Below are 22,471 nucleotides of genomic sequence, written 5' to 3'. Positions count from 1 at the left end.
GGGAGGGGAGAGCAGGAAGGGAGGGGGAAAATGAGGAGCTGATTAAGTGGAGAGCAAATATTTTGAGAATGATGAGGGCAACGAATGTACAAAGTACAAATGTGCTTGACACAATAGATGGATGTATGGAGTATTTGAATGTTAAAAAAAAAAAAAAGCCTTCCCTGCAGAAGAATTCACTTCAGAGGACAGCACTGAAGCTGCAGCTCAGGGAGAGAGGGACATGTCTGATCAGAGCACACAGGAGCAAAGTAAGGGAGAAGAGGAGAGTGGAGCATATCCTGACCCACCCAGCCCTGAGGATGATATTCCTGCTCAGAGCACCCAAAGCACAGAGAAGACCACAGGACCAGCCCCACTACGAAACATGATGTCCCTCACTGATCCATAGCGCTACAGGGGACAACAATAGAGGGAACTGCGCCCTATCTGATCCCACCACACTGAGATGAAACACTAAGGGCATGCAACAGAAAAGCAAGAGGAACAGAACAGAGAAGTCCCCAGGGAATAACAAAAATAACATTTGGGGCCAGGGCTTGGCACCCCATCAGACTTGACTGAAAAATACTCCTAAAGGCCAACAAACAGACCTTGAACTATTTGCAGGCTTTTCTTTTTGGTTGGTGTTTTGTTTTCTTTAGTTGCTTTGTTTTGCTCTGTCTTGTTTTTTTGTGCATATTACTATTTCTGCAGGTCTATATAGATAAGATAGGCAGGATAAACAATCTGGAAGAAAAAAACAACAGGACCAACGGCTCTGGGGACGCATGGGAGAGGGGAGGCTGGAGAAAGGAAGTGGGTGTGAACAACCCTCAGGGACATGGGAACAACAAGTGATCTAAAATCGATTGCAAGGAAGGTACAGGAGGCTTGGTAGGGCTTGATCAAGGGCAATGTAACCTAGAGGAATTACTGAAACCCAAATGAAGGCTGAATATGATAGTGGGACAAGGGGAAAGTAAATGGAAATAGAGGAAGGAATTAGGAAGCAAAGGGCATTTGTAGAGGTCTAAACACAGGCATGTACACATGTAAATATATTTGTATAGGATGAAGGGGAAATAGATCTATGTGCATATATTTAAAAGTTTAGTATAAGGTAGCAGATGGACACTGGGCCTCTACTCAAGTACTCCCTCAATGCAAAAAGACTTTGTTCTATTAAATTGGCATTCCATGATGCTCACCTTCCCTACATGATCGCTGAAGACAAAGTGGGTGCATAAGCAAATGTGGAGAAGAAAACTGATGGTGCCCGGCTATCAAAAGATACAGTGTCTGGGCTCTTAAAGGCTTGCAGGTAAACAAGCAGCCATCTAGCTGAGAAGCAACAAAGCCAATATGGAAGAAGCATACCGGCCTGTGTGATTTCAAGGTGTCAATAGGATCAGGTATGAGGCATCAAAGAACAAAAAATCATATCACTGTGAATGAAGGGGAATGCGGAGTGGAGACCCAAAGCCCATCTGTAGGCAACTGGACATCCCCTTACAGAAGGGTCACGGGGAGGAGAAGAGCCAGTCAGGATGCAGTCTAGCAACGATGAAACGTACAACTTTCCTCTAGTTCTTTAATGCTTCATCCTCCCCCCACCCCCCAACCCCACTATCATGATCCCAATTCTACCTTACAAATCCTGCTAGACCAAAGTAGATGAGAGCTGAAAACACAGGGAATCCGGGACAGATAAACCCCTCAGGACAAATGATGGAAGTAGTGATACCAAGAGAATAAGGGTAAAAGATGGGGGAACTGATCACCATGATCTAAATATAACTCCCGCCCTGGGGGACAGACCGTGGGAAAATGGGTGAAGGGAGCCATTGAACAGTATAAGACATGAAAAATAATAATAATAATTTATAATTTATCAAGGGTTTATGAGGGAGAAGAAACAATAAGTAGCTGATACCAAGGGTTCAAATAGAAAAAAATGTTTTGAGAATGATGATGGCAACAAATATACAAATGTGCTTGACACAGTGGATGGATTATGGTGAGTTGTACAAGCCCCCCAAAAAATGATTTTTTAAAATAAGTACCCATAGAAACCTTTATCTCCCCAATAAAAGCCACAATCCAAAGAATATAACAAAACTACTTCTGCACCTCTCACATGAACTTTAAAAGAAATGCAATAGTAATACGAAAGTAGCAAATATTTGTAAATAACTTTGCTGGAAATGTACAGCATATCATAGATGGTAAGTTGGGAGTCAGCTAAAGAGAGTTAGAAATATACCCCACCGAAGGCCATTCAAACGAAAATACTAAAACAAAGAGATCAACTACCTTCCCGGATGATTCTGAAAGAAAATCTGTCACCAATAACTTAAGTCCAAGTACAAAACACACAGCAAAAATAACAAATGCCTTGTTGTTGGATGCCACTGAGTTGGCCATTCTGACTCACGGTGGTACCTCACAACTATTTAAATGGTTGAAATTATTTTTAAGTTGGAGGAAAGAAAGCACCCATTATACATTATGTATCCAAATCCCTACTATCAGTGCATTATAATTTTATTAACTGACGCATGAGATATTTGGGAGAGTATCTCCGACTAATGACAGGGTTTGAGGAAAGGTTAGCAACATCTAAATTTAAAGACTAAAATTCAAAACACAAGTATTATATCCACAGACAAAAGCATGCTGTTTCATGGGCTATTAGACAAACCTAGGCAGAAACACAAAAAGGCATAAAAGCATGCCCGCAATTTTATTAATGCTGTCTTATAGGACAGAAACCCATGAATAAAATGTGCATGAGTGCCCTGGTACATATTTTCAGGAGTTACAAATATCTGAAAGGTTTCATATCTTACTATATTGTTATATGACTAGAATATATTTTTTAGATAGCTAATTAATGAAATCCTTAAGTGATGCCATCCAGTAATTTTCTAGAAAATGAGTATGGCCCATAGAATCTTGAATTTGCTCCATTTTATTAATAAATTACATTCCTCTCTCACATGCTTACTATCAAACTAGAAAAATAAAAGCAAAAATTACTATTTTTTCAATTCCTACTAAATAGACCTGATAATAATAAAAAGACTAAGTTAAACACCTTTTTAAAAACATCTGAAATAAAACTTGTTTTCGAGTTGAGAATGTTTTCTAATGCTGTGCTAGCCAATAAACCTTTCTGCAGTGAGGGAAATGTTTTATCTACACTGCTCAGTAAAAGCCATTAGCAGCAAGGCAGCTATTGAGCACAAGCTCGAGAGACTAAAGAACTAAATTATTAATTTAATGATCGTTTCATTCCAGTCATTAGCATAACAGATTGCAAATTGCAGTGAGCAAACTATATACAAAAGGGCTTCAAAAAGTTCGTGGAAAAACTCTGAGATCTTTCATTCATTTTTCTTTAAACCTCTCATATATCCAAAAGTCGGCCTGCATTTCGCTCTGTCCTATGCTACTGAAAATGTGAGGCTATCAAGATAAATGAGTGACCACAATAGGGTCAAGATAAGCTCTGAAAAGCAGAAGTTTTTGCAAACGAAAAACCTGTTACTTAAATTGGTATGAAATACTCCTAAAATCACACCCATCACTATCAAATCAATTCCAGCTCCTAACAGTGACCCTCTGGGCAGAGTAAAGCTGCTTCTGTGGATTTCAAGTCATTAAATCTTTATGGAAACAGGCAGCCTTATCTTCCTCCCTCAGAGCTGCTGATGGGACCAAACTGTTGACCTTGCAGTTGGCAGCCCAACATACAGCCTACTTAGCCACCAGGGCTCATTTCTATTAGCGTTAATAGGCCTTAATTACAGAATATCAACAAATATGGACAACACTAATTCAATCTTTAATAAACTTGCAAATAAGAACGTAAGATAAGTTCAAATTATGTTGGCAATAACACCCTGTGTGTAGCATGTCTATAAAAACATACAGGAGCACACATCCCAAAACACTGGGAATGACTATCTAGTTGATAAAACTATGATAGAATACTTACACTGGAGATATATGAACCTATGTCCAAACAAAAGCCTACACACAGTCTGGAGAACATTCTGCTGGTGGAAGTCGCCAATCACAAAGGATATTTATTATATGACACCACTGCTATACAGGAAAAAGACAAAGGCTTTCAGACCAAAGTAAACAGACTTTGATGGTTTGGAAGAAGGAGTATTAATTAAGGGAGGAAAGGTAAAGCAATAGGCTAGAGAGTGGGCAGGGGTTAACTTGGGTGAAGGGGAAATAGTATTCTACAAGGGAGAGAGGAGAGCCCAAAGAGTTGAGGCAGGACACACCACTGGGTTTTTTTATTATTAGTGTAAATTGTTGAATACAAAATTGCTGATCTGAAATGTGAAGCCTCACCTACCTTCACAATAAAAGTTTTCAAAATCTATCGTAATAAATACCTTATTTAGTAATATTTTTTAAAGGCTGCCCACAAATGTTCAAAACCACTTACTTTCCAGCACCTAAAACCTGGAAAGAGCTAAACTCTCTCTGATAAATGAGCAGTTTACCAGCCTATAGTATAGTCGCACTATGGACTACTCGTAAAAGGGAGCACATTATTGACATACATACTTGGATGGCTCTCAGGGAACTGTGCTGAGCAATACTAATTGTTTAAATCTCAAATGGTTACACGATTCTATTCATATAACTTTCTCCAAAGGAAAAAAATATTAACACAAAAGCAAACCAAGAAGGGAAAAGATAAAGGGACGGTCTAGATCCCATATCGGCACACCAAGCCCAAAGGATGACATCCCTGCACGGAGCTGCTAAGGCAGAGGGAAATGTAGGGCCAACAACAGTTCAAGACATGTCCCCTTACTAGAGCATACCATGACAGAGGACAATACTGGGACACACGGTGGGAGTTAGCCCAGTCTGAACCCCCCAGGGAAAAAAAAAGGAAAAATATTATAAAGATGGAAAACATTAATGGTAGCTGAGAGTTAGGGACAGTGGGGGAATGTATGAATATAAATACACATTTTTAAGTACAAATTACACTTTGCCAAAATTGAAGTATCTTTTTAATTGAAGGACATTGTTAAGACATTAGACAAGTCACAACTGGGGAAAATATCACTGAAAAATGGCATATTATAAGATTCCAAAATACCAGAATATACAAATTTATAAGAATAAGACATAACAGCGTTTGCCCAGCTAGGAGGTGAGACAGAAAGAGAAACAGCTAAGAGACAGTGGGGCAACCAATATACACTGTACTTTCCCTTCTGCTAGTGGCAAATTTGTGGGCATATGCACTTGTTAAAATTCATCAAATTATACACTTTAAATGGTTGGAGTCTACTGCATGAAAGTTATATTTTACTTTGAAAAAACTAACCAAACTGAAATAAGATCTAGAAAAATCCACAATTTAAATCAGAGTTTAACAGTCTTCTCAATAACCAACTGAACAAATACACAAGAAATTAGTAATAAAAGCTGAACAACACAATCAACCAACTTGATCTAACTGATATTTATAGGCCAGTTCACCCAACAACAGCCAGGAAATATTTATCAACTAGATATTTAGACCCCGAAACAATTCTCAATAAAACTAAAAGAGCTGGAATCATATAACATGTTTTCTGACCATAATAAAATGAAATGAGAAGATCAGTAAGAAAAAGAATATGGATTTCCCCAAATATACAGAAATAACACAAAATACCACTAAGTAGCTCATGGGTCAAAAAGAAATTACGAAGTAAGTTAGATAATATTCTGAGTTCAATTATGATGAAAACGCAATGTGTGGGATGCATCTACACAGAGCTTAGAGAGAAGTTCAAAACCCCAAAAGCTACATCATTGAAAAAGGTCTAAAATGATCATCTGAGCTACCACTGCAAAAGCTAAAAGAGGAGAGCAAATCAAACCACAGTAAGCAAAATGAAATAATAAAGACAAGAGACTAGCATGAATTCAAATTTTAAAAATCCAAAGTAAAACATTTGGCGGAAAAAAAATCAATGGAATAGATGTATTTATCCAGACTAATTAAAACAAAAAGGCAAATTACCAATATTAGTAATGGAAAGGGAAAATCACCACAAATAATTTAGATAATAAAGGAATAAGAAATATTATGAAGGAATTTTATTTCAATTAAGCTTGTTTTTTTAAATGAAAGGGATTTTAATGAATACAAATTACCAAAACGGGTGTGTGTGTGTGTGTGTGTGTGTGTGTGTGTGTGTGTGTTAGGGAAGGGGTACGTGAAACCAAATTAGATTCATGTATGTTTAAAAAGTTGAATTTTTAATGAAAATCTCTGTGTATGCGGTTTTACTGGGGAAACCTATCAAATATGTAATGTAAAAATAATAACAATCTTATATAAAGTCAGTCAACATGAAGAAATACAAATCAACCCATTTAATGAAGCCAGGATACCAAAAATAGGCAAAGATATGCAAAAAAGTAAATAAATGTACATACCAATAGCTCTCATGCATAGAGACATAAAAATTATTTTCAAAATCCGGTAAATTAAATACAGTAACAGATTTGAAAGACTGGCACATCATGCCCAAGTTTATCCCAAGAATGCAGGGCTGATGAAACATTTGAAAGTCAATGTAACTCACTATTTGAAGAAAAAAATTATATGATCGCCTTAATAGGTGCCAAAAGGCATTTTACAACATTAATTACCCATTAAGAATTTGTAGAAGTTTTTCAGCAAACTAGAAAGAAAATGCATGTTCTCTAATGAAATAAAGAGATCTATGAAAAACCAGAAGTTCTTCTTTAACTACAAGATTGGGGTTCCAAACGCACCATTCACTCAGCAGGAAAAGGATGAGGCTTTCCGCTCCAGCAAAGACTTATGGCCTTGGACGTCCACCAGGGAAGTTCTACTCTGTCCTAGAGGACCACCATGAGTTGGAATCCACTCAATAGCAATGAGTTTGACTTTTGGAGTTTAAGTTATGAAAAACCTACAACTACCAAGTCATTTTTCAAGGTGAGAGACTGAACACATTCCAGAAAGTTCAAATACAAAGCAAAGAAGTCTACTGCAACCACTTCTGTGCAACATGACACTAGAGATCCTCAAGGGCACAGAAAGTAGGAAAAAGAAATAAAGTCAGGCAGACTAGAAGGACAGAGTAAAATGATCTTTACATGTTGACAAAGTGATGATAGAGAAAACTAAAAAAAAAAAAATCTATAAAATAATTACTATCACTAAAGAGTATATTGAGCTATAATCATAGGATAAACGTCAATATCAAAAGAAATCAACTGAGTTCCAATTTTGAGCCGCAAACAATTAGAAATTGAAGGCTTTTTTGCCTGTTTTGTTTTTAACAGCCTTTGCAAATAGCAACTCAAAACATGACATACTTAGGAATAAATTTAACAGAATGTATTTAACAAAGACTCAGTTAATTTTCAACAAAGGAGCCAAAGCAATTTAATGTGAAAAGTTCTGTCAACAAATAGTACTAAAACAATTGAATATTCATAAAGGAATAAATGAACTTCAACACCTTCCCACTTTATATACAAGTATAAAAATCAAGATGGATTATGGATTTAAGACATCAAAACTAAAGCTAAACATAAAATTAAACTCTACAAATATAAAACATAAGCTAAGCTATAAGCTATACACTCATATAAATAAAAACTAGAACTATAAACCATTTAGAAGAAAAAATAGATTATCTTAACATTAGTGAAGGAAACATTAGTTTTTCAGACTAGGACCAGAAAACACTAATTAACACTTTAAAATACACATTTTTAAGTACAAATTACGCTTTGCCAAAATTGAAGTTTTTTTTTAATTGAAGGACATTGTTAAGACATTAGACAAGTCACAACTGGGGAAAATATTTACAAGACTATTTGACAAAGAACTTGTACCCAGAACATAGAATCCCATCAAATCAACAGTGGAATTTGTTTATCAAGAGCACTTCAGAAATATATACAAACAGGCAGTAAGCACAGTAAAAAGTGTTCAACCTCTCTAAATTGAAGGGACACAGAGTGAAGCCACTGCCATCACTGCATACACATGAGAATGACTGAAATGTGAAAAGCAAGGGACACCAACTGTGATTCATATATTGCAGGGGGGAGTGGAAAGCATATAACCAATTTGTGACCAATGTACTATTGTCATGAAGTTAAACGTAACTACTTTTATTTATATTCAACTTAACACAGAAATTCCCTATCTACACTCATGAGAAAAATAAGACATTAAACGAGAGATGCAAAAGAAATCTTGTCTAAAGTTTGTATAAGAATATTCATTGCAGCTTTAATCAAAATGGTTTGAAAAAAGAGATAACACTAATAATCATAGAAAGGAAAATGACTATTCGTGTACTAAAACAAAAGACAATTATTTTAACAATGATGAATGATAATGAACCACAAGAACAGCCAAATGCAAAAATGTTACTTATGTTGTTCTCAAGAAATAACACTAATGTACGGTGGGAAGTTATCAGAACGATTGCTGTGGGAGGTGTATGACTGAGCAGAAACTTAAAGAAACTTTCTAGGGTGATGAAAATATTCTGTACCGTGGTGAGATGTGTGTTACACATGTTTATGCAATTGTCTAAACACTGAAGACCGTTTGAAAACCTAAGGACAAACCTAGGGATAAAGGACACATTTTTTTTTTCATCTTCAAAGGCAAATAGACCTTTCATTTTTTTTTGTTTTTTTAAACAATTTATTAGGGGCTTTTCAAACGGTGTGCAGTACATTTTAATAGTAATGTGGCATTATTCTTGTTTTATATTTTATATCTTTTTATTTCATTTATGCTGTAATGCGAACATTTTCGTCTCTAATTCTGTATATTTGAATGTTTTTTCTTCTCCTGTGTTAAGTTTGCTAGTTTGTCAATTTTCACAATACTTTCAAAGAACTAATTCCTTGTCTTTTTGACTCTAATCTATGATTTATTTTGTTTTGTTGGTTGAAGATTTATCTTTTTGATCTTGTTCTAATATTTGAAGATGATGTGTTAAGCAGTTGATTTTGGATTTCTCTCCTTTGCTCATGTGCCCATTAATTGTTGTAAATTGCCCTCTGATAGTAACTGTTTTTACTGTGTCTGTAAGGTTTTGGTATGTTGTATTTTCAACCTCATTTGTTTTGATAAATTGTTTCTTCATCCTTATTGATCTATTATCTGGTGATATTAAAGTCAGAAGCCTAGAATTAGGGAAAAAAAACACTGAAGACTTAGGAATCTCACTTTAAACATTTCTCCAATTGGAAAAAAAAGATCTTTTTAAGTAGCCTTTACACAAGAATTTGATTGCCTACCATAGCTTATTATGGTTTGTATATATGCAAACATATTTGAGGAGGCTTCAAAAACGTCCTGGAACATGGAATTAAAAAGTAATGGGGATCTGCAGCGACAGTAACTGGATTACTGGTTCTTGAGGGTATAGGACAGGGGCAACTAGGGGGAATGGGGAGCTCGGAAGAATAAGTAAAAGAAAGAGGGGAAATGCACTAAAATTATCGTGCTGATGATTATACTCTTCTTAATATGTTTAACTATTGAATCTTTTGTGAATTATATGCCAGTAAAACTTTTTTTTAAAGTACTGGGATTGTCCCACAAACTTCTTGAAGGTCCTTTTGTAGGGATACTACTATTGAAAACAAAGTTTAAAAGCAGAATCCAAAAAGTAGTTATTCTAGGATGTGCTACCACAACTTATACAGGCAAAGAAATGTAAAACATTCAGTTTGTTCCCCAAACGAGAATCACACAAAAGAAAAAGCTTGCAAGCTGCGTAGTAGAGAACGGTAGACAATTAGACTATCGTGCAAAGGACAGTACAGGCACACACGACACGCACAAAAGTACAGCAATAAGAAGAAAAGTGTATCTAGGTTGTGTGGGGGTGTCTGAATAAGATAAGGGGCTTGATCAGGAAGGTTCTTTTAATCCATGCAGGAGAGTACATTTTAGCTGGTTGGCAATGAAGAATCAACTGAGGAAATCTGAGTAGGGAAAGGGAAGTCCACATTTTGGAAAGACACCCTGAAGGGGGCTGAGGCTGGAGGCAGACAGTAAAGGTCACTGCAGGGAACTAGGGGAGAGTCCGTGAGCTCCCTGCATTGGAATAAACGCTAAGTGCTTAACTAGCCAACCCGAATAAGTGCAGGAAACATAACAACATGTCTTCCTTTGTGCGAGTGAGTCAGAATCCACTTGATGGCAGTGAGTCTGCGGTTTCCTTAAGCGCATGTGAGAAGACGGCTACTGAAGAGGTGGACGCAAGTCCCTAGTGCAGGACTTCACCCTAGGACTGAGGAGGAGGCCCTCCCTATTGACATTAACAAGAGCACAATTGAGAGAGAGGAGTGTTCCAAGCAGGATATAAGAAGGTCTTGAAGCAGTATTTTTTTAAAATTCAACATATGAGATAATACGACCAAAGGCAGAAGTGAAAACTGCATTATGGTTTGGACTCTGCTGGTCAAAGAGAAAACAGCGACACAAGAAGGCAAGAACATCAGGGATGCTTACCAAAGAATCGTTGAGGTAAAAAGCCCTCCTGTCTAGGACACACGAGGAAGGTAAGAAAACCAAGCCAGCGCAGAATACAGAGGGGACACAGAGTTGAGCTCTACTAGGGGATAGGAAGGCAAGAGTTAAGAGGAGTAACAGATTTTGAAGGAAAAACCCTGGAAGGTATGTGTGTGATTTTTTTCCTAGCTATGCTTCAAGATGCAAACTTTCAACTCTGTATGGAGAAAAACCAAGAAGATAATTAACATAACTTTCATAACTAGGCATCTGTAAATCAACACAAATGTAATCCTAACAGAGATCAATGTTGTTCTAGAAGAGATCTTCAAAAGTGTATCTAATACAAAAACCTCATGTAATTTAATTTTGCCTTTCAAACGTGATTTCTGTCACTACTTCAGTATATCTATCCCGGGACACTTGCTGGAGCAAGTGAGGCTTTAAATATTTTGTGCAATTTCTTCCATGACTTGCAATATTACTGAAAACAAAGTGGATTACACTTCTAATTGGAAATCTAGTATCTTATAAAGGAGTTACTTACAGGGACATTAAGTGCATACTGTAGTCCTTGAGGAAGTCTTTCGTGTGTCTCCATCTGCTCTTCATCATTTTTCACTGTCTCTTCGTGGACCATGAGTTCATCGTGTGGAATCAGATCCTGCTGTCTCATCTCACTTTCTTGCAGCACTTCGTCGGCAGCAAGCATCTCCTGGTGAGGCATACTCCGATCGTGAAGCACTGACTCCTGCAGCTCCCCAGACACAGCAGACTGGCCAGACACTCCACCCATGACAACCATTGCCCTGGAAGACTGCATTTCGTCTATGCCGCCACATTTAAGAAACAATCCTTCCAGTTTGTCGTCAATGTTCATGCTTAAGTATAACTGCCTAGAAAGACCAAGTTTGGCAACAAAGCATAATAAATTAGTTTTGTTTACTTAATTTTTTCTTATTTAACTTATGAAAAAAAAGATACATATTTAAAGATAAAATATTTATTCATGTAATTCAGAATTGCCTCCAATTATGAAATTACCACATTAAGTTTCCAAAGGCTAGCAGAGTGAAAGACAATTTTTATTAAGCTAAAATTGAAAGATTAAATCATCTATTTCATTAATAAATGAGCCTGACATAAAGCAAATTAGAGAAAAGTATAATTGGAAACAAAGGGTATGCATTCTTTTCATTAAGATGTCCTTTAAGTAAATGAGATTAATTCAATAATAATCAGACAAAACAATTGCAGACAAATCGTTTTTTAAATTTTAGACTTAAGATATTCGTTTAAACTAGCAATCAAAGAAAAATTAAATACAGATATCAAATTTCATCCATTGAACTAGCAATGACTCTTCTAAAACACACAGTCAATGTTGAGTGGGTGTTAAAAAGAGGGTGAAGTCATTTTATCCACTGCTGGTGTAGTATAATAAATGAGTTTAGCTTTTTCAAGGCAATGTGGAAGTATATACCAAAATACATTAAAATACCATATCCTTTGAATGATTAATTCTACTTTTGGGATCTTATTCTGATAAATCTGAAATGAATATATATATATACACACACACACACACACACGAAAAATCAGTATTTATAATAGTAAAAAATTAAAAAGATATTACACATTCAGAGACTGGTTAAAATATGTCCAGGGCAATGTATTAAACTAGCTCAGTGTGACCACTGGTCAACTCAGTAAATATACTGCAAATCTTGCATCGCACACTCAGGGTTGGGTTGGGCTGAGGAAGCAGAAGCTGCTCTAAGAGGCAGGAAAAGGAGGGATGTTCTTCCATGAGCTGAATGCTGGATGCACAGGCGCACCAACATGGTGAAAATTCAAGATGTGTATTTTTCTCTCAGCTATTATAAAAAAATTTGTGTAAAATTTTCATAATCTTTCTATTCCATTTGTCATGCACTTTTATATACTTTACTAAAAGAACCAAAGTCTAACTTTAATATCCTACAGTTATTAAAAAATATGTGAGGATAAGAGAAATCATCCCAATATATTAAGGGGAACTACGTATATATGTGTGTATGAGTGTATACTGTTTATCTAAAATGTAAAAGCTTTTACATTTAGTTTTGTTTACTTAATTAGAAAAATTAGCTTTCTTAAATTTATCTCAATAAAATTTAAAGATTTAAAAAAATTTGACAAAACAAAATGTGCATTAAAGTGTCTTTAAATGATTACACATTAAATACAGTGATAAGAAATTAACTATGCTATTAAAAACAACTTATTTTATCATTATAGGAAAGATGCAATATTTTCAACCTACCCTTCTAGCATTGGTTGCTGCGAATTAATATTATTACGTTGGGTTATTATATCAATGAAACAATAAGCATGAAACTCAAAGACACTTCATCTGAAAGATCAAAGCACGGGTAGGAAACGTTTCTCAAAAACAACTCCTACTATCTATCAGCTGGTGCGAAATAAACACTCATATACTGCCCAACATGAAGGAGTTACAATCAGTAAGCACATCAACTACGTTTTAGTTTAGGTACCTTTCCCCCAAATTAATCACATGGATATGGTATCATGTTGATCAAAGGTAGTAATACATGATTGGTAAAATCCAAGTACGTGCGTGAAATCTAAACACATTTTCATTTACTAAGTCTATAATCCAGAAAGAGACTTTAAGTGAATGGCTCAAATCTCTTATAAACAGCAACCTAAACTAAACAAAAATATAGCCCATACTTGTTTATCTTGTTCTCCCGGGTACCAAGTATTATGAGCTTAGAATATATGCAGGACAAAGGACCAAGAGTCTGATTTCATTTTTCAAAATCTTTAGGTGGCAAACTTGCAATCTAGAGAACAAAGATTTTAAGTTTATCATCAAACAACCATTCTCTTCAAATATATCATTTATCTTATTCTTAACAGAATTATAGTTAAATGAAACTTAAAAACCTTTGAAGGCTGAAATATGTTTACTCTCACCATTTTCTGAGAATTCTTATAAAATCAACTATACTCTTTCCTAAAATGCTTACTGTTCTGTTCAGGAGTCCGTACAGCCCCTCCCCCCCCCCCCCGTTTCAGTTACTGATCCGCACAGCGGGCCCCCCTTTCACTATCGCTGCCACAACTGGAGTTGCGTGGGAGCGTTTTGCCGGGCTCCTCTCCGCTCTGCACCCCTCTCGGCTTGAGAAAGTTGCAACCCCGGCAAGGGCTGCCAGAAACACCGCACATTCATGACCCACTCGGTTTTTAATTAAGTTTTGATTGGACTGTCACTGTTGCCAAAATTTTCATGACCCCTATGCTCAGTTATGCAACCTCATGTTGGGTAGGGACTCACAGTTTAAGAAGTTTTTGGTTAGAAAACATGGGGCAGGGGGGGGGGAACGACACAGAACTTTTAAAAGAAAAGCAAAAGCAGACCTAGTGTCTGGGCACAGAAAACACTCCGGGAAAGAGGGGCAAGTCTAGGGATTAAAGGCAGGGTGACAGTGCCCTTCAACAATGCCAGTACACGGAGAGTAGCCACAATGGAAGTGCAAGACACACGAAACCTCCGTGCCATTTTTCCTGAAAATAGACCATAGAAATGAATAGATCTCTCTTCCTTTTTTCCCTTGAGTTGAGCTCTGGTGGTGTGGTGGGATTAAGCATTGGGCTGCAATCCACAAGGTCGGCAGTTCAAAATTACAAACCACCCCAGGCGAGTTTTCTATTCACTTAAACAGTGACCATCTCAGAAACCCAGAGGGGTCACTGACTCGAGAGCAGTGAGTTTGGGTTCAGTTTGGCTTATTCCGATGACCCCAAAATTTAGCCATGCATTTCGTGTTAAATTGTTTAGTGGTGGAAATTGTCTTTTTTGAGATACCTTCTTTGGTATCAATACCAGATTATTATCAATGAACACTGTGCAGGCAAGGTTTACAATACAGTCTGGAACTAGCTATCAGGATGTAAGCTCTGTGGTTCCAGCAATCGAGCAATCTCACTACTAGGAACATACACAACGCTATGGGGTGCGGTAGTTATGCGTTGGACTGCGATCTGCCAGAGTCAGCAGTTCTAAACGACCAGCTCCTCCACTAGAGAAAGATGGGGATTTCTGCTCTGGTCAAGAACTACAGCCTTAAAAACCCATGAGCAATTCTAAAGGTCACCATGAGCCAGTATCAACTAAATGGCAGTGAGTTGGGTTTTTGCTTCATGAGTTTATTCAGGAACTCCGGTGGCACAGTGGATATGAACCCACCTTGTGGGCTGCTTACCACAAAGTCAGCAGCTGTAAACCACAGCGGCGCCGTGGGATAAAGAGGAGCTTCCTACTCCTGTAAAGAGTTACAGTCTCAGAAACCCACATGGCTAGTTCTACCCTGTCCTGTAGGGCTCCCTGGCCATGAACCGTATCAGCTTAACGACAGTGAGGTTGGTTGATAGTGGTATTTTTTGGTAAAAGTACACCAAAGGCATCCATATAAGGATGTTGGTGCGATATAGCATCTGGGGTCTTAAAGGCTTGAAGGTGAACAAGCGGCCATCTAGCTGAGAAGCAACAAAGCCCACATGGAAGAAGCACACCAGCCTGTGTGATCACAAGGTGCCGAAGGGATCAGTTATCAAGCATCAAAGAACAAAAAATTTTATAATTGTGTGCTCACCTCCCTTATATGACCGCTGAAGACAAACGGGTGCATAAGCAAATATGGTGAAGAAAGCTGCTGGTGTCCGGCTATCAAAAGATATAGCGTCTGGGGTCTTAAAGGCTTGAAGGTAAACAAGCAGCCATCTAGCTGAGAAGCAACAAAGCCCACATAGAAGAAGCACACCAGCCTGTGCGATCACTAGGTGTCGAAGAGATCAGGTATCAGGCATCATCAGAACAAAAAATCCTCATTGTGAATGAGGGGGAGTGCAGAGTGGAGACCCAAAGCCCATTTGTCGGCCACTGGACATCCTCTCAAGGAAGGATCTCAGGGAGGAGATGAGCCAGTCAGGGTGCAGTGTAGCAACGACAAAATATACAACTTTCCTCTAGTTCCTAAATGCCCCCTCCCCCACTTACTTTCATGATCCCAATTCTACCTTACAAATCTGGCTAGTCCAGAGGATGTACACTGGTACAGATAGGAACTGGAAACAGGGAATCCAGGACGGATGATCCCTTCAGGACCTGTGGTGAGAGTGGCGATACCGGGAGGGTGGAGGGAGGGTGGGAAGGAAAGGGGGAACAATTATAAGGATCTACATATAACCTCCTCCCTGGGGGACGGACAACAGAAAAGGAGGTGAAGGGAGATGCTGGACAGTGCAAGAAATGACAAAATAATAATTTATAAATTATCAAGGGTTCATGATGGAGGGGGAGTAGGGAGGGAGGGGGAAAATGAGCTGATGCCAGGGGCTTAAGTGGAGAGCAAATGTTTTGAGAATGCTGAGGGTAATGCATGTACAAATGTGCTTTACACAAATGATATATGTATAGATTGTGATGAGTTGTATGCACCCCTGATAAAATGATGTTTTAAAAAGGATGTTCATGCAAAACTTTACTAAGACCTTAAAAAGTGTCCCTTAATAACAACTTGTTAAAATTCGTATGATTCAACCATGAAATAAAAGTGGCCATTAAAATAGTGAGGTAGCGCTATATGTACTACATGAAAAATTTCCCAAGATATGAGGGAGACTTAAAAGTTCATGGAAAAACGGAATTAAAAGATAAACTAATTTTCCCATTAACTTTTTGAAGTCACCTCATATTACATAGGGTGGGGGGAATTTACTGAGTAACTATGTAGACAGAAAAATCCTTTTCACATAATTTTTTTCCGGGGTAAATAAATAGCTCGATCCAGTTATTCTACAAAGGAATTTTTTTCTTTCCCTTACAGAGAAACTTACCAGTAGCTTTTTGGAAGTAGGACATGAAAGAAACTACAAGAAAATAGCCTTCATTTTAAAATTTTGTACCTTTTCTAGCCATGTGCCATGGTGATAATTATTGTGTTGGTGGTAAAACAAGGGATTGTGTGGGTGTTTTTATTTAGCAAGTGTTTAAAGCATGCGACTTCAGAACAAGTTTGAAAGACAAATGAAATACACACAGCTCACGCCCTCAACCTGTACTTGGGTGGGCAGGAAATGAAGCAAGCCTCCAGACACACAGGTAATTTCACCAATTCTATGAAAAAAGGAAAATGAACAATCGCACTCTAAGAAAAATGATTAGCAGGGAAAGTTCACCTATTTTTCTGTTTAACTTTTTTTCTTCCCTTCTCATATGCCTTAGTCTTTATCCCCCACCCCCTGCTTCTTATTACTGTGTGGTTTCAAAGCTCTAATGTGCTTCAGTAAACACTCAAATACCTGAATACCACAGAAGGTCCCATACTCAACAGTGAAATCACACTACTTCCCTTCTCTAATTCCACTATTTTTAGGGGTGACGAGTCAAATGCAAAGAAAGGAAACTGATATAACAAATCCATACAAAGATGTCTCCTGCTAAGCCCTAAAAAAGCTAAAAGTTTTTACTCAAATGTGTAATTAACTGAAACTCATGGGTTAGGGGGTTAAAAAAGAAAATGAAGAGCGCTTCCATTAAATTGCATGTTTGCATAAAAGGCTGATTCTGGGAGAAAATAAGTGTTAAAGAACTAATTTGAGTTCCCAGGAGTACCAACTGGAGAAAACAAAGAAATAGATTACGTAAGGAGGCACTAGGAGCACCTTGTGAAGACCCTTGACTTTAAGAGAAGGGACCGTCCATGACCGACACTGGAAGATCCCAACCAGCAGCCAAGACAGGACGGGCAATGCTGTTCTCAGGCTGACTCAGCTTAAAGTTGGGAAGGCACCCCTTCCCTGCAATTTAAATGACCCGGGAAAGCTGGAGACTGGATACAGCAGGAAAGAGATAAAAGTCCAGCTCAAGTCAATTTCTCCTCAATCTCCCTTAAGCCGATCACTTAAACCCTGCATGCTCCGCCCCACCTGCCCTGCCCCACTTCCTTCCCGCCCCCCAAAGGTTTTTCCTTCCTCATTCCTGTCAGAGAGGCTGGAAGGAATGACACCTGGGACCAGCAACAGTTCCCTGCCCCTTCCATGCCACCCTCTCCAGTCACTATCCTTTCCGATTGACAAATATATGTGTGGTGCAGCCAAGAACGGCAGCGCTTCCTTTGCTCGCCATGTAAGCCTAGTGGCAGGGACGGGAGGTGGGCACGAGTTGTCAGTCATCACTCTCTCAGGCCTTTGAGAGACCAGGCTCCCTTGCCTTCTTCTAATTTAATTCTTCAAATCAACCGTGTGCAAGCAATTAGAAACTATGTCTTACCGATTTATAAAATGAAATAAAGTAAATAAGCTTTGCATCAGAAATTTTATAAACCAGTTAAACACCCGGGCTTTTAACAGAGCATAACGTTCCGACAAGTTGGACACTGCTGCTCATTTTTAGCCAATGCCACTCCATTTTTTAAAATAGAATTCTATGCAATTCATGAGGAAAACATCTTCCCAAATTTTATTACAGGTCTGAGTCTGTCTAATAAAGGTTCAGAGATAATAAAAACCTGGAATGAAAGGCACTTTATATATTTTACCTGAATTGATGTTTACAGTAACTCTTGAATGCACTAATTACGTATCATACGAACATTTAACAGATGAAGAAATGGGCTTACCCAAAGCCACATAGCTCGGAAGGAAGCTGGAGTTTCAAACCAGACGTACCTGCTTCTCACACTTTGTAGCACACCAACCATGTCTCACCTTGAGACGGCCCTGGACTCAGTCCTTCCCTCACAGTCAGGGCTCAGCAAAGCACACAGACCTCACTCCGTTACGGAACCTAACGGCTCCCAAAGGAGAACTTCCCGACGTTGAATCCCTTCCTCCTTTAGGAAGAGTGGACACTTGCTACAACCTCTACTTGCAGACATCTATGCTTCACAGCTCAGTCATTCTTTGGATTCATAGGTTTGCAAATGCTCGCTTAAACAAGCTCCATTCCTCCACTCTTCCTCCAAGCCCTTCCTTACCCATTCCATCAGGGAAATTCTCTCTTTCATTTGCTTTCTCATTCACCGCTGGAAATTACATTATCCTTAAATATGGGTGATGAATGTAAAAGCAATGCTAAAGGTACAATGGTAGCAAATAAAGGGCTTCAAGCTGTGAAGTATAAACAGGCTTGAAGATCTGTGCGGTAATGCTCAAAAGACCTTGCTTGAAAAGACACCGTGTCCGCCCACCCCTCGGCCACGGACTCGATGCCGACTCCTAGCTCGCCTGTCCTCTGGGGCAAAGGAGACCTGCCCCGGGGTTCCCACACTCTAATTCCTCACGGAGTCCAAAGCCTCATCTTCCTCCTGCTGACCGGCTAGTGATTCCAAACTGCTGAGCTGGTGTAAGCGCCAAACATGGAGCCGCTGCGCCACCAGGGCTCCTAGCCACCCCCACCGAACACCATAAGGAGCCGTCTGCCGCTTTACCTTTGCTTAGTCAAACCTGCACTTAAGCATCCACAAACGTCAAACAGACATTTCTCACATTTAAAGATACCGCGTTTTAATTTTCCATTGTTTTATTTACTGAGTTTGGCAATAATATAATTTTCCACCGAATTTTACTGAACAACGCAGAACTTGAACTATCTGTGATGGATGAGAATGGACCGTGGTAAGCAAGCTTGAGGACCCACAAACCACTGCCTTTTCTATAAAAAGAATGATTTCCCACTTACAATGCTAACCTAATTCAACAACATCCTTCTTCTAGTTAGCAGCTTCAGTTACAGGCAGAAGACAAACACTCCAAGGAGCCCGTGCTAAACACAGGGAGACAACAGGGAAGAAAAGGGAAGGAAAGTGGATTTCACACGCTACTTCTGATCCAAAGCGTGTTTGAGAAATTCCTTGTTTGAAGAGGCCAAGTTAGATTAATTTATATATTAACATTTCTAACCTACGGAAGTCGGTGAAAAATGAAACTTGATAAAATCAACATTAGAAGTATGTATGCCTGCCTTAGGATCATCTGTTTAGAGGAAACATGAAGAAACCCATGATCAGCTCTAGAACCTTTCATCTATTTGTCATTTTTAAACAGTTTTCTAATTTGTATTCTCAACCTTGAAAAGTATAATTTTGATCTTTGCAAGAACTGCCTCCCCTCTAATTTAAAACAAAACCTGCTTCTTGTCTAGGCACAGTCCAAGTTCAGAATCCCCTTCAAATACATCTGCATAACATAGATCAAGCATAATTGGTCAGCTGTGTCTCTTGTTATTTTAAAAGTGTTGTTGTTACAGGTAATTAGGTAAAAGATGCTCCCATAATAAACAAATAACTAATTTTAATAACAAAAACATATTTACTATAGAGAATTGACAGGCTAAGATCAGTTACTTCATACTGCTTAACAATAAAAGAGAAACTGTCAATCATTTAGCTAGTACGGCAAAAAAATAAACTGTGATTGAGTTTTTAACCACAGAAAAATAACCTGAAAGTTTTAAGCCAGAGTTAACAAGCATTCTACAGCCACGCTGAGGCCTCCCGCAACTAAAACACACCTAAATAAATTCTTAATCCCAAGTAACCAGCACCAGTGCCTTCCAGAACAATGTCAGGAAACCGTAGTTACTTAGAATTATTAAAACACCAAACTTAGAGCAACTCAGACTGTCAAGAAACAACCGTGTTTTTAAAGAGGGAAGGTAGAAAATACCAAGCACTACAGAGTCCTCCATGCTGCTCATCCAACTTGCTGCATCCACCCCACGTCATGCCACTACTAACATTCAAATATAAAGACCACTATGAAATGCAGGTTTCTGCAGTCTTCCATAGTTAAAGATGAAAAATACTTCTCTAAGACAAGACTCCCTGCACACTATCAGCGAATGCTAACCTAGTGGACATGTTTAACGGGTACTACAAAAATTTATTCGGAAGCACTAACTATATAAACCATTATTATTTTTTCTTTTTAAAAAACCAAAACACCTCACTTTAATGGTGCAAGCCCGATCTGTAAAGTGCAACAGAATTAAAGATGTCTTCGTCACTCTCACAGGAGCCCTGGTGGTGCTGCCTGCTAAGCATCGGGTGGACTCGGCGCCCCACGCTCTGCAGGAGGAAAGGAGGCTGTCCGCTCTGGAAAAGGTGGACAGTCTCATTCTCGGGGGAAGGGGCACTGGAATGGACTGTGGTTCTACAACTCAGTCTTTTTCAATCATCTTATCGGCAGCTCGTACAATTCTTATCACAATCCATACATACATTGTGTCAAGCACATTTGTACATTTTCACAACTCAGTTTAAAGGCGATTCAACTGTGGGGGGTAAAAAAGTAAAGAAAATGGTCTCCAATTGATCGACTGTGGTAATGACTGCACAATTCTCAGTAAGACTAAACTATTGAATTGTATGATATGTGGATTATGCGTCAATAAAATGTAAAAGAAGAATTAATGTGGAAAATAATAGATAATATTTACTTATCCACAAAAACTGTTAATATTTTGGATATAGTAACTTGAGTAAAGTATTAAATAAATTTAATCTTTTTTAAAATAAAGGTACTACCAAAAATGCAACAACAACAACAACAACAAATGTATAGTCCCAGGAAACCCTTTATAGCAAGGTTGAGGAACTTCTTGACCCTGGTCCATCTAAGGCCCTAGAATTCATCAGTATCAGCCAACATCACATGCCTCACCAAAGAAATACAGGTGTAGCCATCACATTAGGGGTCAACTGATTAAATATTTGACCAGTATGGCCAGATAATGATGCTATAAATTCCCAAATGGCCTTTGACAGAAAACAAGGCTCCCCACCTCTGCTATCGGGCCACGTCAAGTCAGTGTCAACAGGTTTGTGTGTTTGTTTTTCATCGACAAAGATAAAAACACCTACAGGTATCTCCCACCTTTTCAAAGTTCACTTTATACCTTCCTCCTTCAGTTTTCAGAAAAACCTCCACTAGTTACCTGCTTTTGCTAACAGAAGGAAATCTGAAGAGGATTCTTACTTTTATGGAAAAAGATACGAAGCAAAACTAGCGTTCAGCATGGGTTTTGCAGTGAGCCTTTAGAGAGGCAGTCGCCCCTGCACAATGAGTGTGACGTGACACGCTGGAATTCCATGGGCTGCCTTTATTTCCCAGAGCTTGTAAGTTTTACGCCTTTGACAGGGAGGAGTCCTATCACATTTCTATTGCTTACACCACTTCCAACTTTCACATGTTTTACTCTCTGTATCTAAAAAGACCCTCCCACCAGTGGACCCTCCCTCGTGCTTTAGAATTTAAAATTTTAGACAAATCACTTCCATGTAGTGTCAGGGAACCAATAGGACGACTATCGCAGGTCACCTATCATGTGTCACCCCTTTTTATAGGCGCTCATAGTCAAAGGGTCATGATGGCTTATCTGAGTCTCAGAACTCATAGAAGCACAATTTCCAAAGGACTACCCCAAGCTAAAAATTGTCGCAGGCAAAATATTTGAAACTAAACAAATACAAATTCTAACATGGCAGACAGATGACTGGACCCCAAAATCTGTTCACACCTTTCTACCAAATAACAGAATTTTAAATGAGGAAATGAACTACTGGTTAAGACTCCCTTCTCAGGCTCCTTTGGAGCTGGTTGTGACCATCGCCTAAGTGACCGACATTAGGGTATGAAGCGGGAGTAGTCTGTACAAATTCCTGAAAGGAAAGGAGACTTCCCTCTCTTTCCTTCTTCTTACTGCGTGGAGTCAGACACCATGGCAACCACCTTGCATCAGAGCCATGGGGCAGAGTAGGACAAAGGAGCTTTGGTCTTAAGAGCTTCCAAAATACTTCTGTAATTCTATTTCTTCAAATTTCTGTCACAACACACAAATCTATATCCTAACTAATATAT

General features: G+C 38.5%; 1 protein-coding gene across 5 annotated transcripts in view; it reads right to left on the bottom strand.

The window, feature by feature from the left end:
- ZNF148 (zinc finger protein 148) overlaps window positions 1-22,471 on the bottom strand; it is a 143,560-nt gene that overhangs the window by 65,423 nt on the left and 55,666 nt on the right. For 4 of the 5 annotated variants that reach the window (XM_075556304.1, XM_075556301.1, XM_075556302.1 and 1 more), the window contains one exon: window positions 11,088-11,436. In XM_075556304.1, coding sequence (XP_075412419.1) covers window positions 11,088-11,420 — 333 coding nt within the window. In that variant the 5' untranslated portion in view covers window positions 11,421-11,436. Of the gene's footprint in view, window positions 1-11,087; window positions 11,437-13,279; window positions 13,393-22,471 lie in introns of all 5 variants that reach the window. The other variant, XM_075556303.1, reaches the window with a different exon arrangement.

Source organism: Tenrec ecaudatus, chromosome 8 (genome assembly GCF_050624435.1).
Source record: "Tenrec ecaudatus isolate mTenEca1 chromosome 8, mTenEca1.hap1, whole genome shotgun sequence".
NCBI classification, from domain to species: Eukaryota; Metazoa; Chordata; class Mammalia; order Afrosoricida; family Tenrecidae; genus Tenrec; species Tenrec ecaudatus.
Note: the sequence above shows the minus strand (reverse complement) of the source record. Positions and strands in the feature narration are given on the sequence as shown.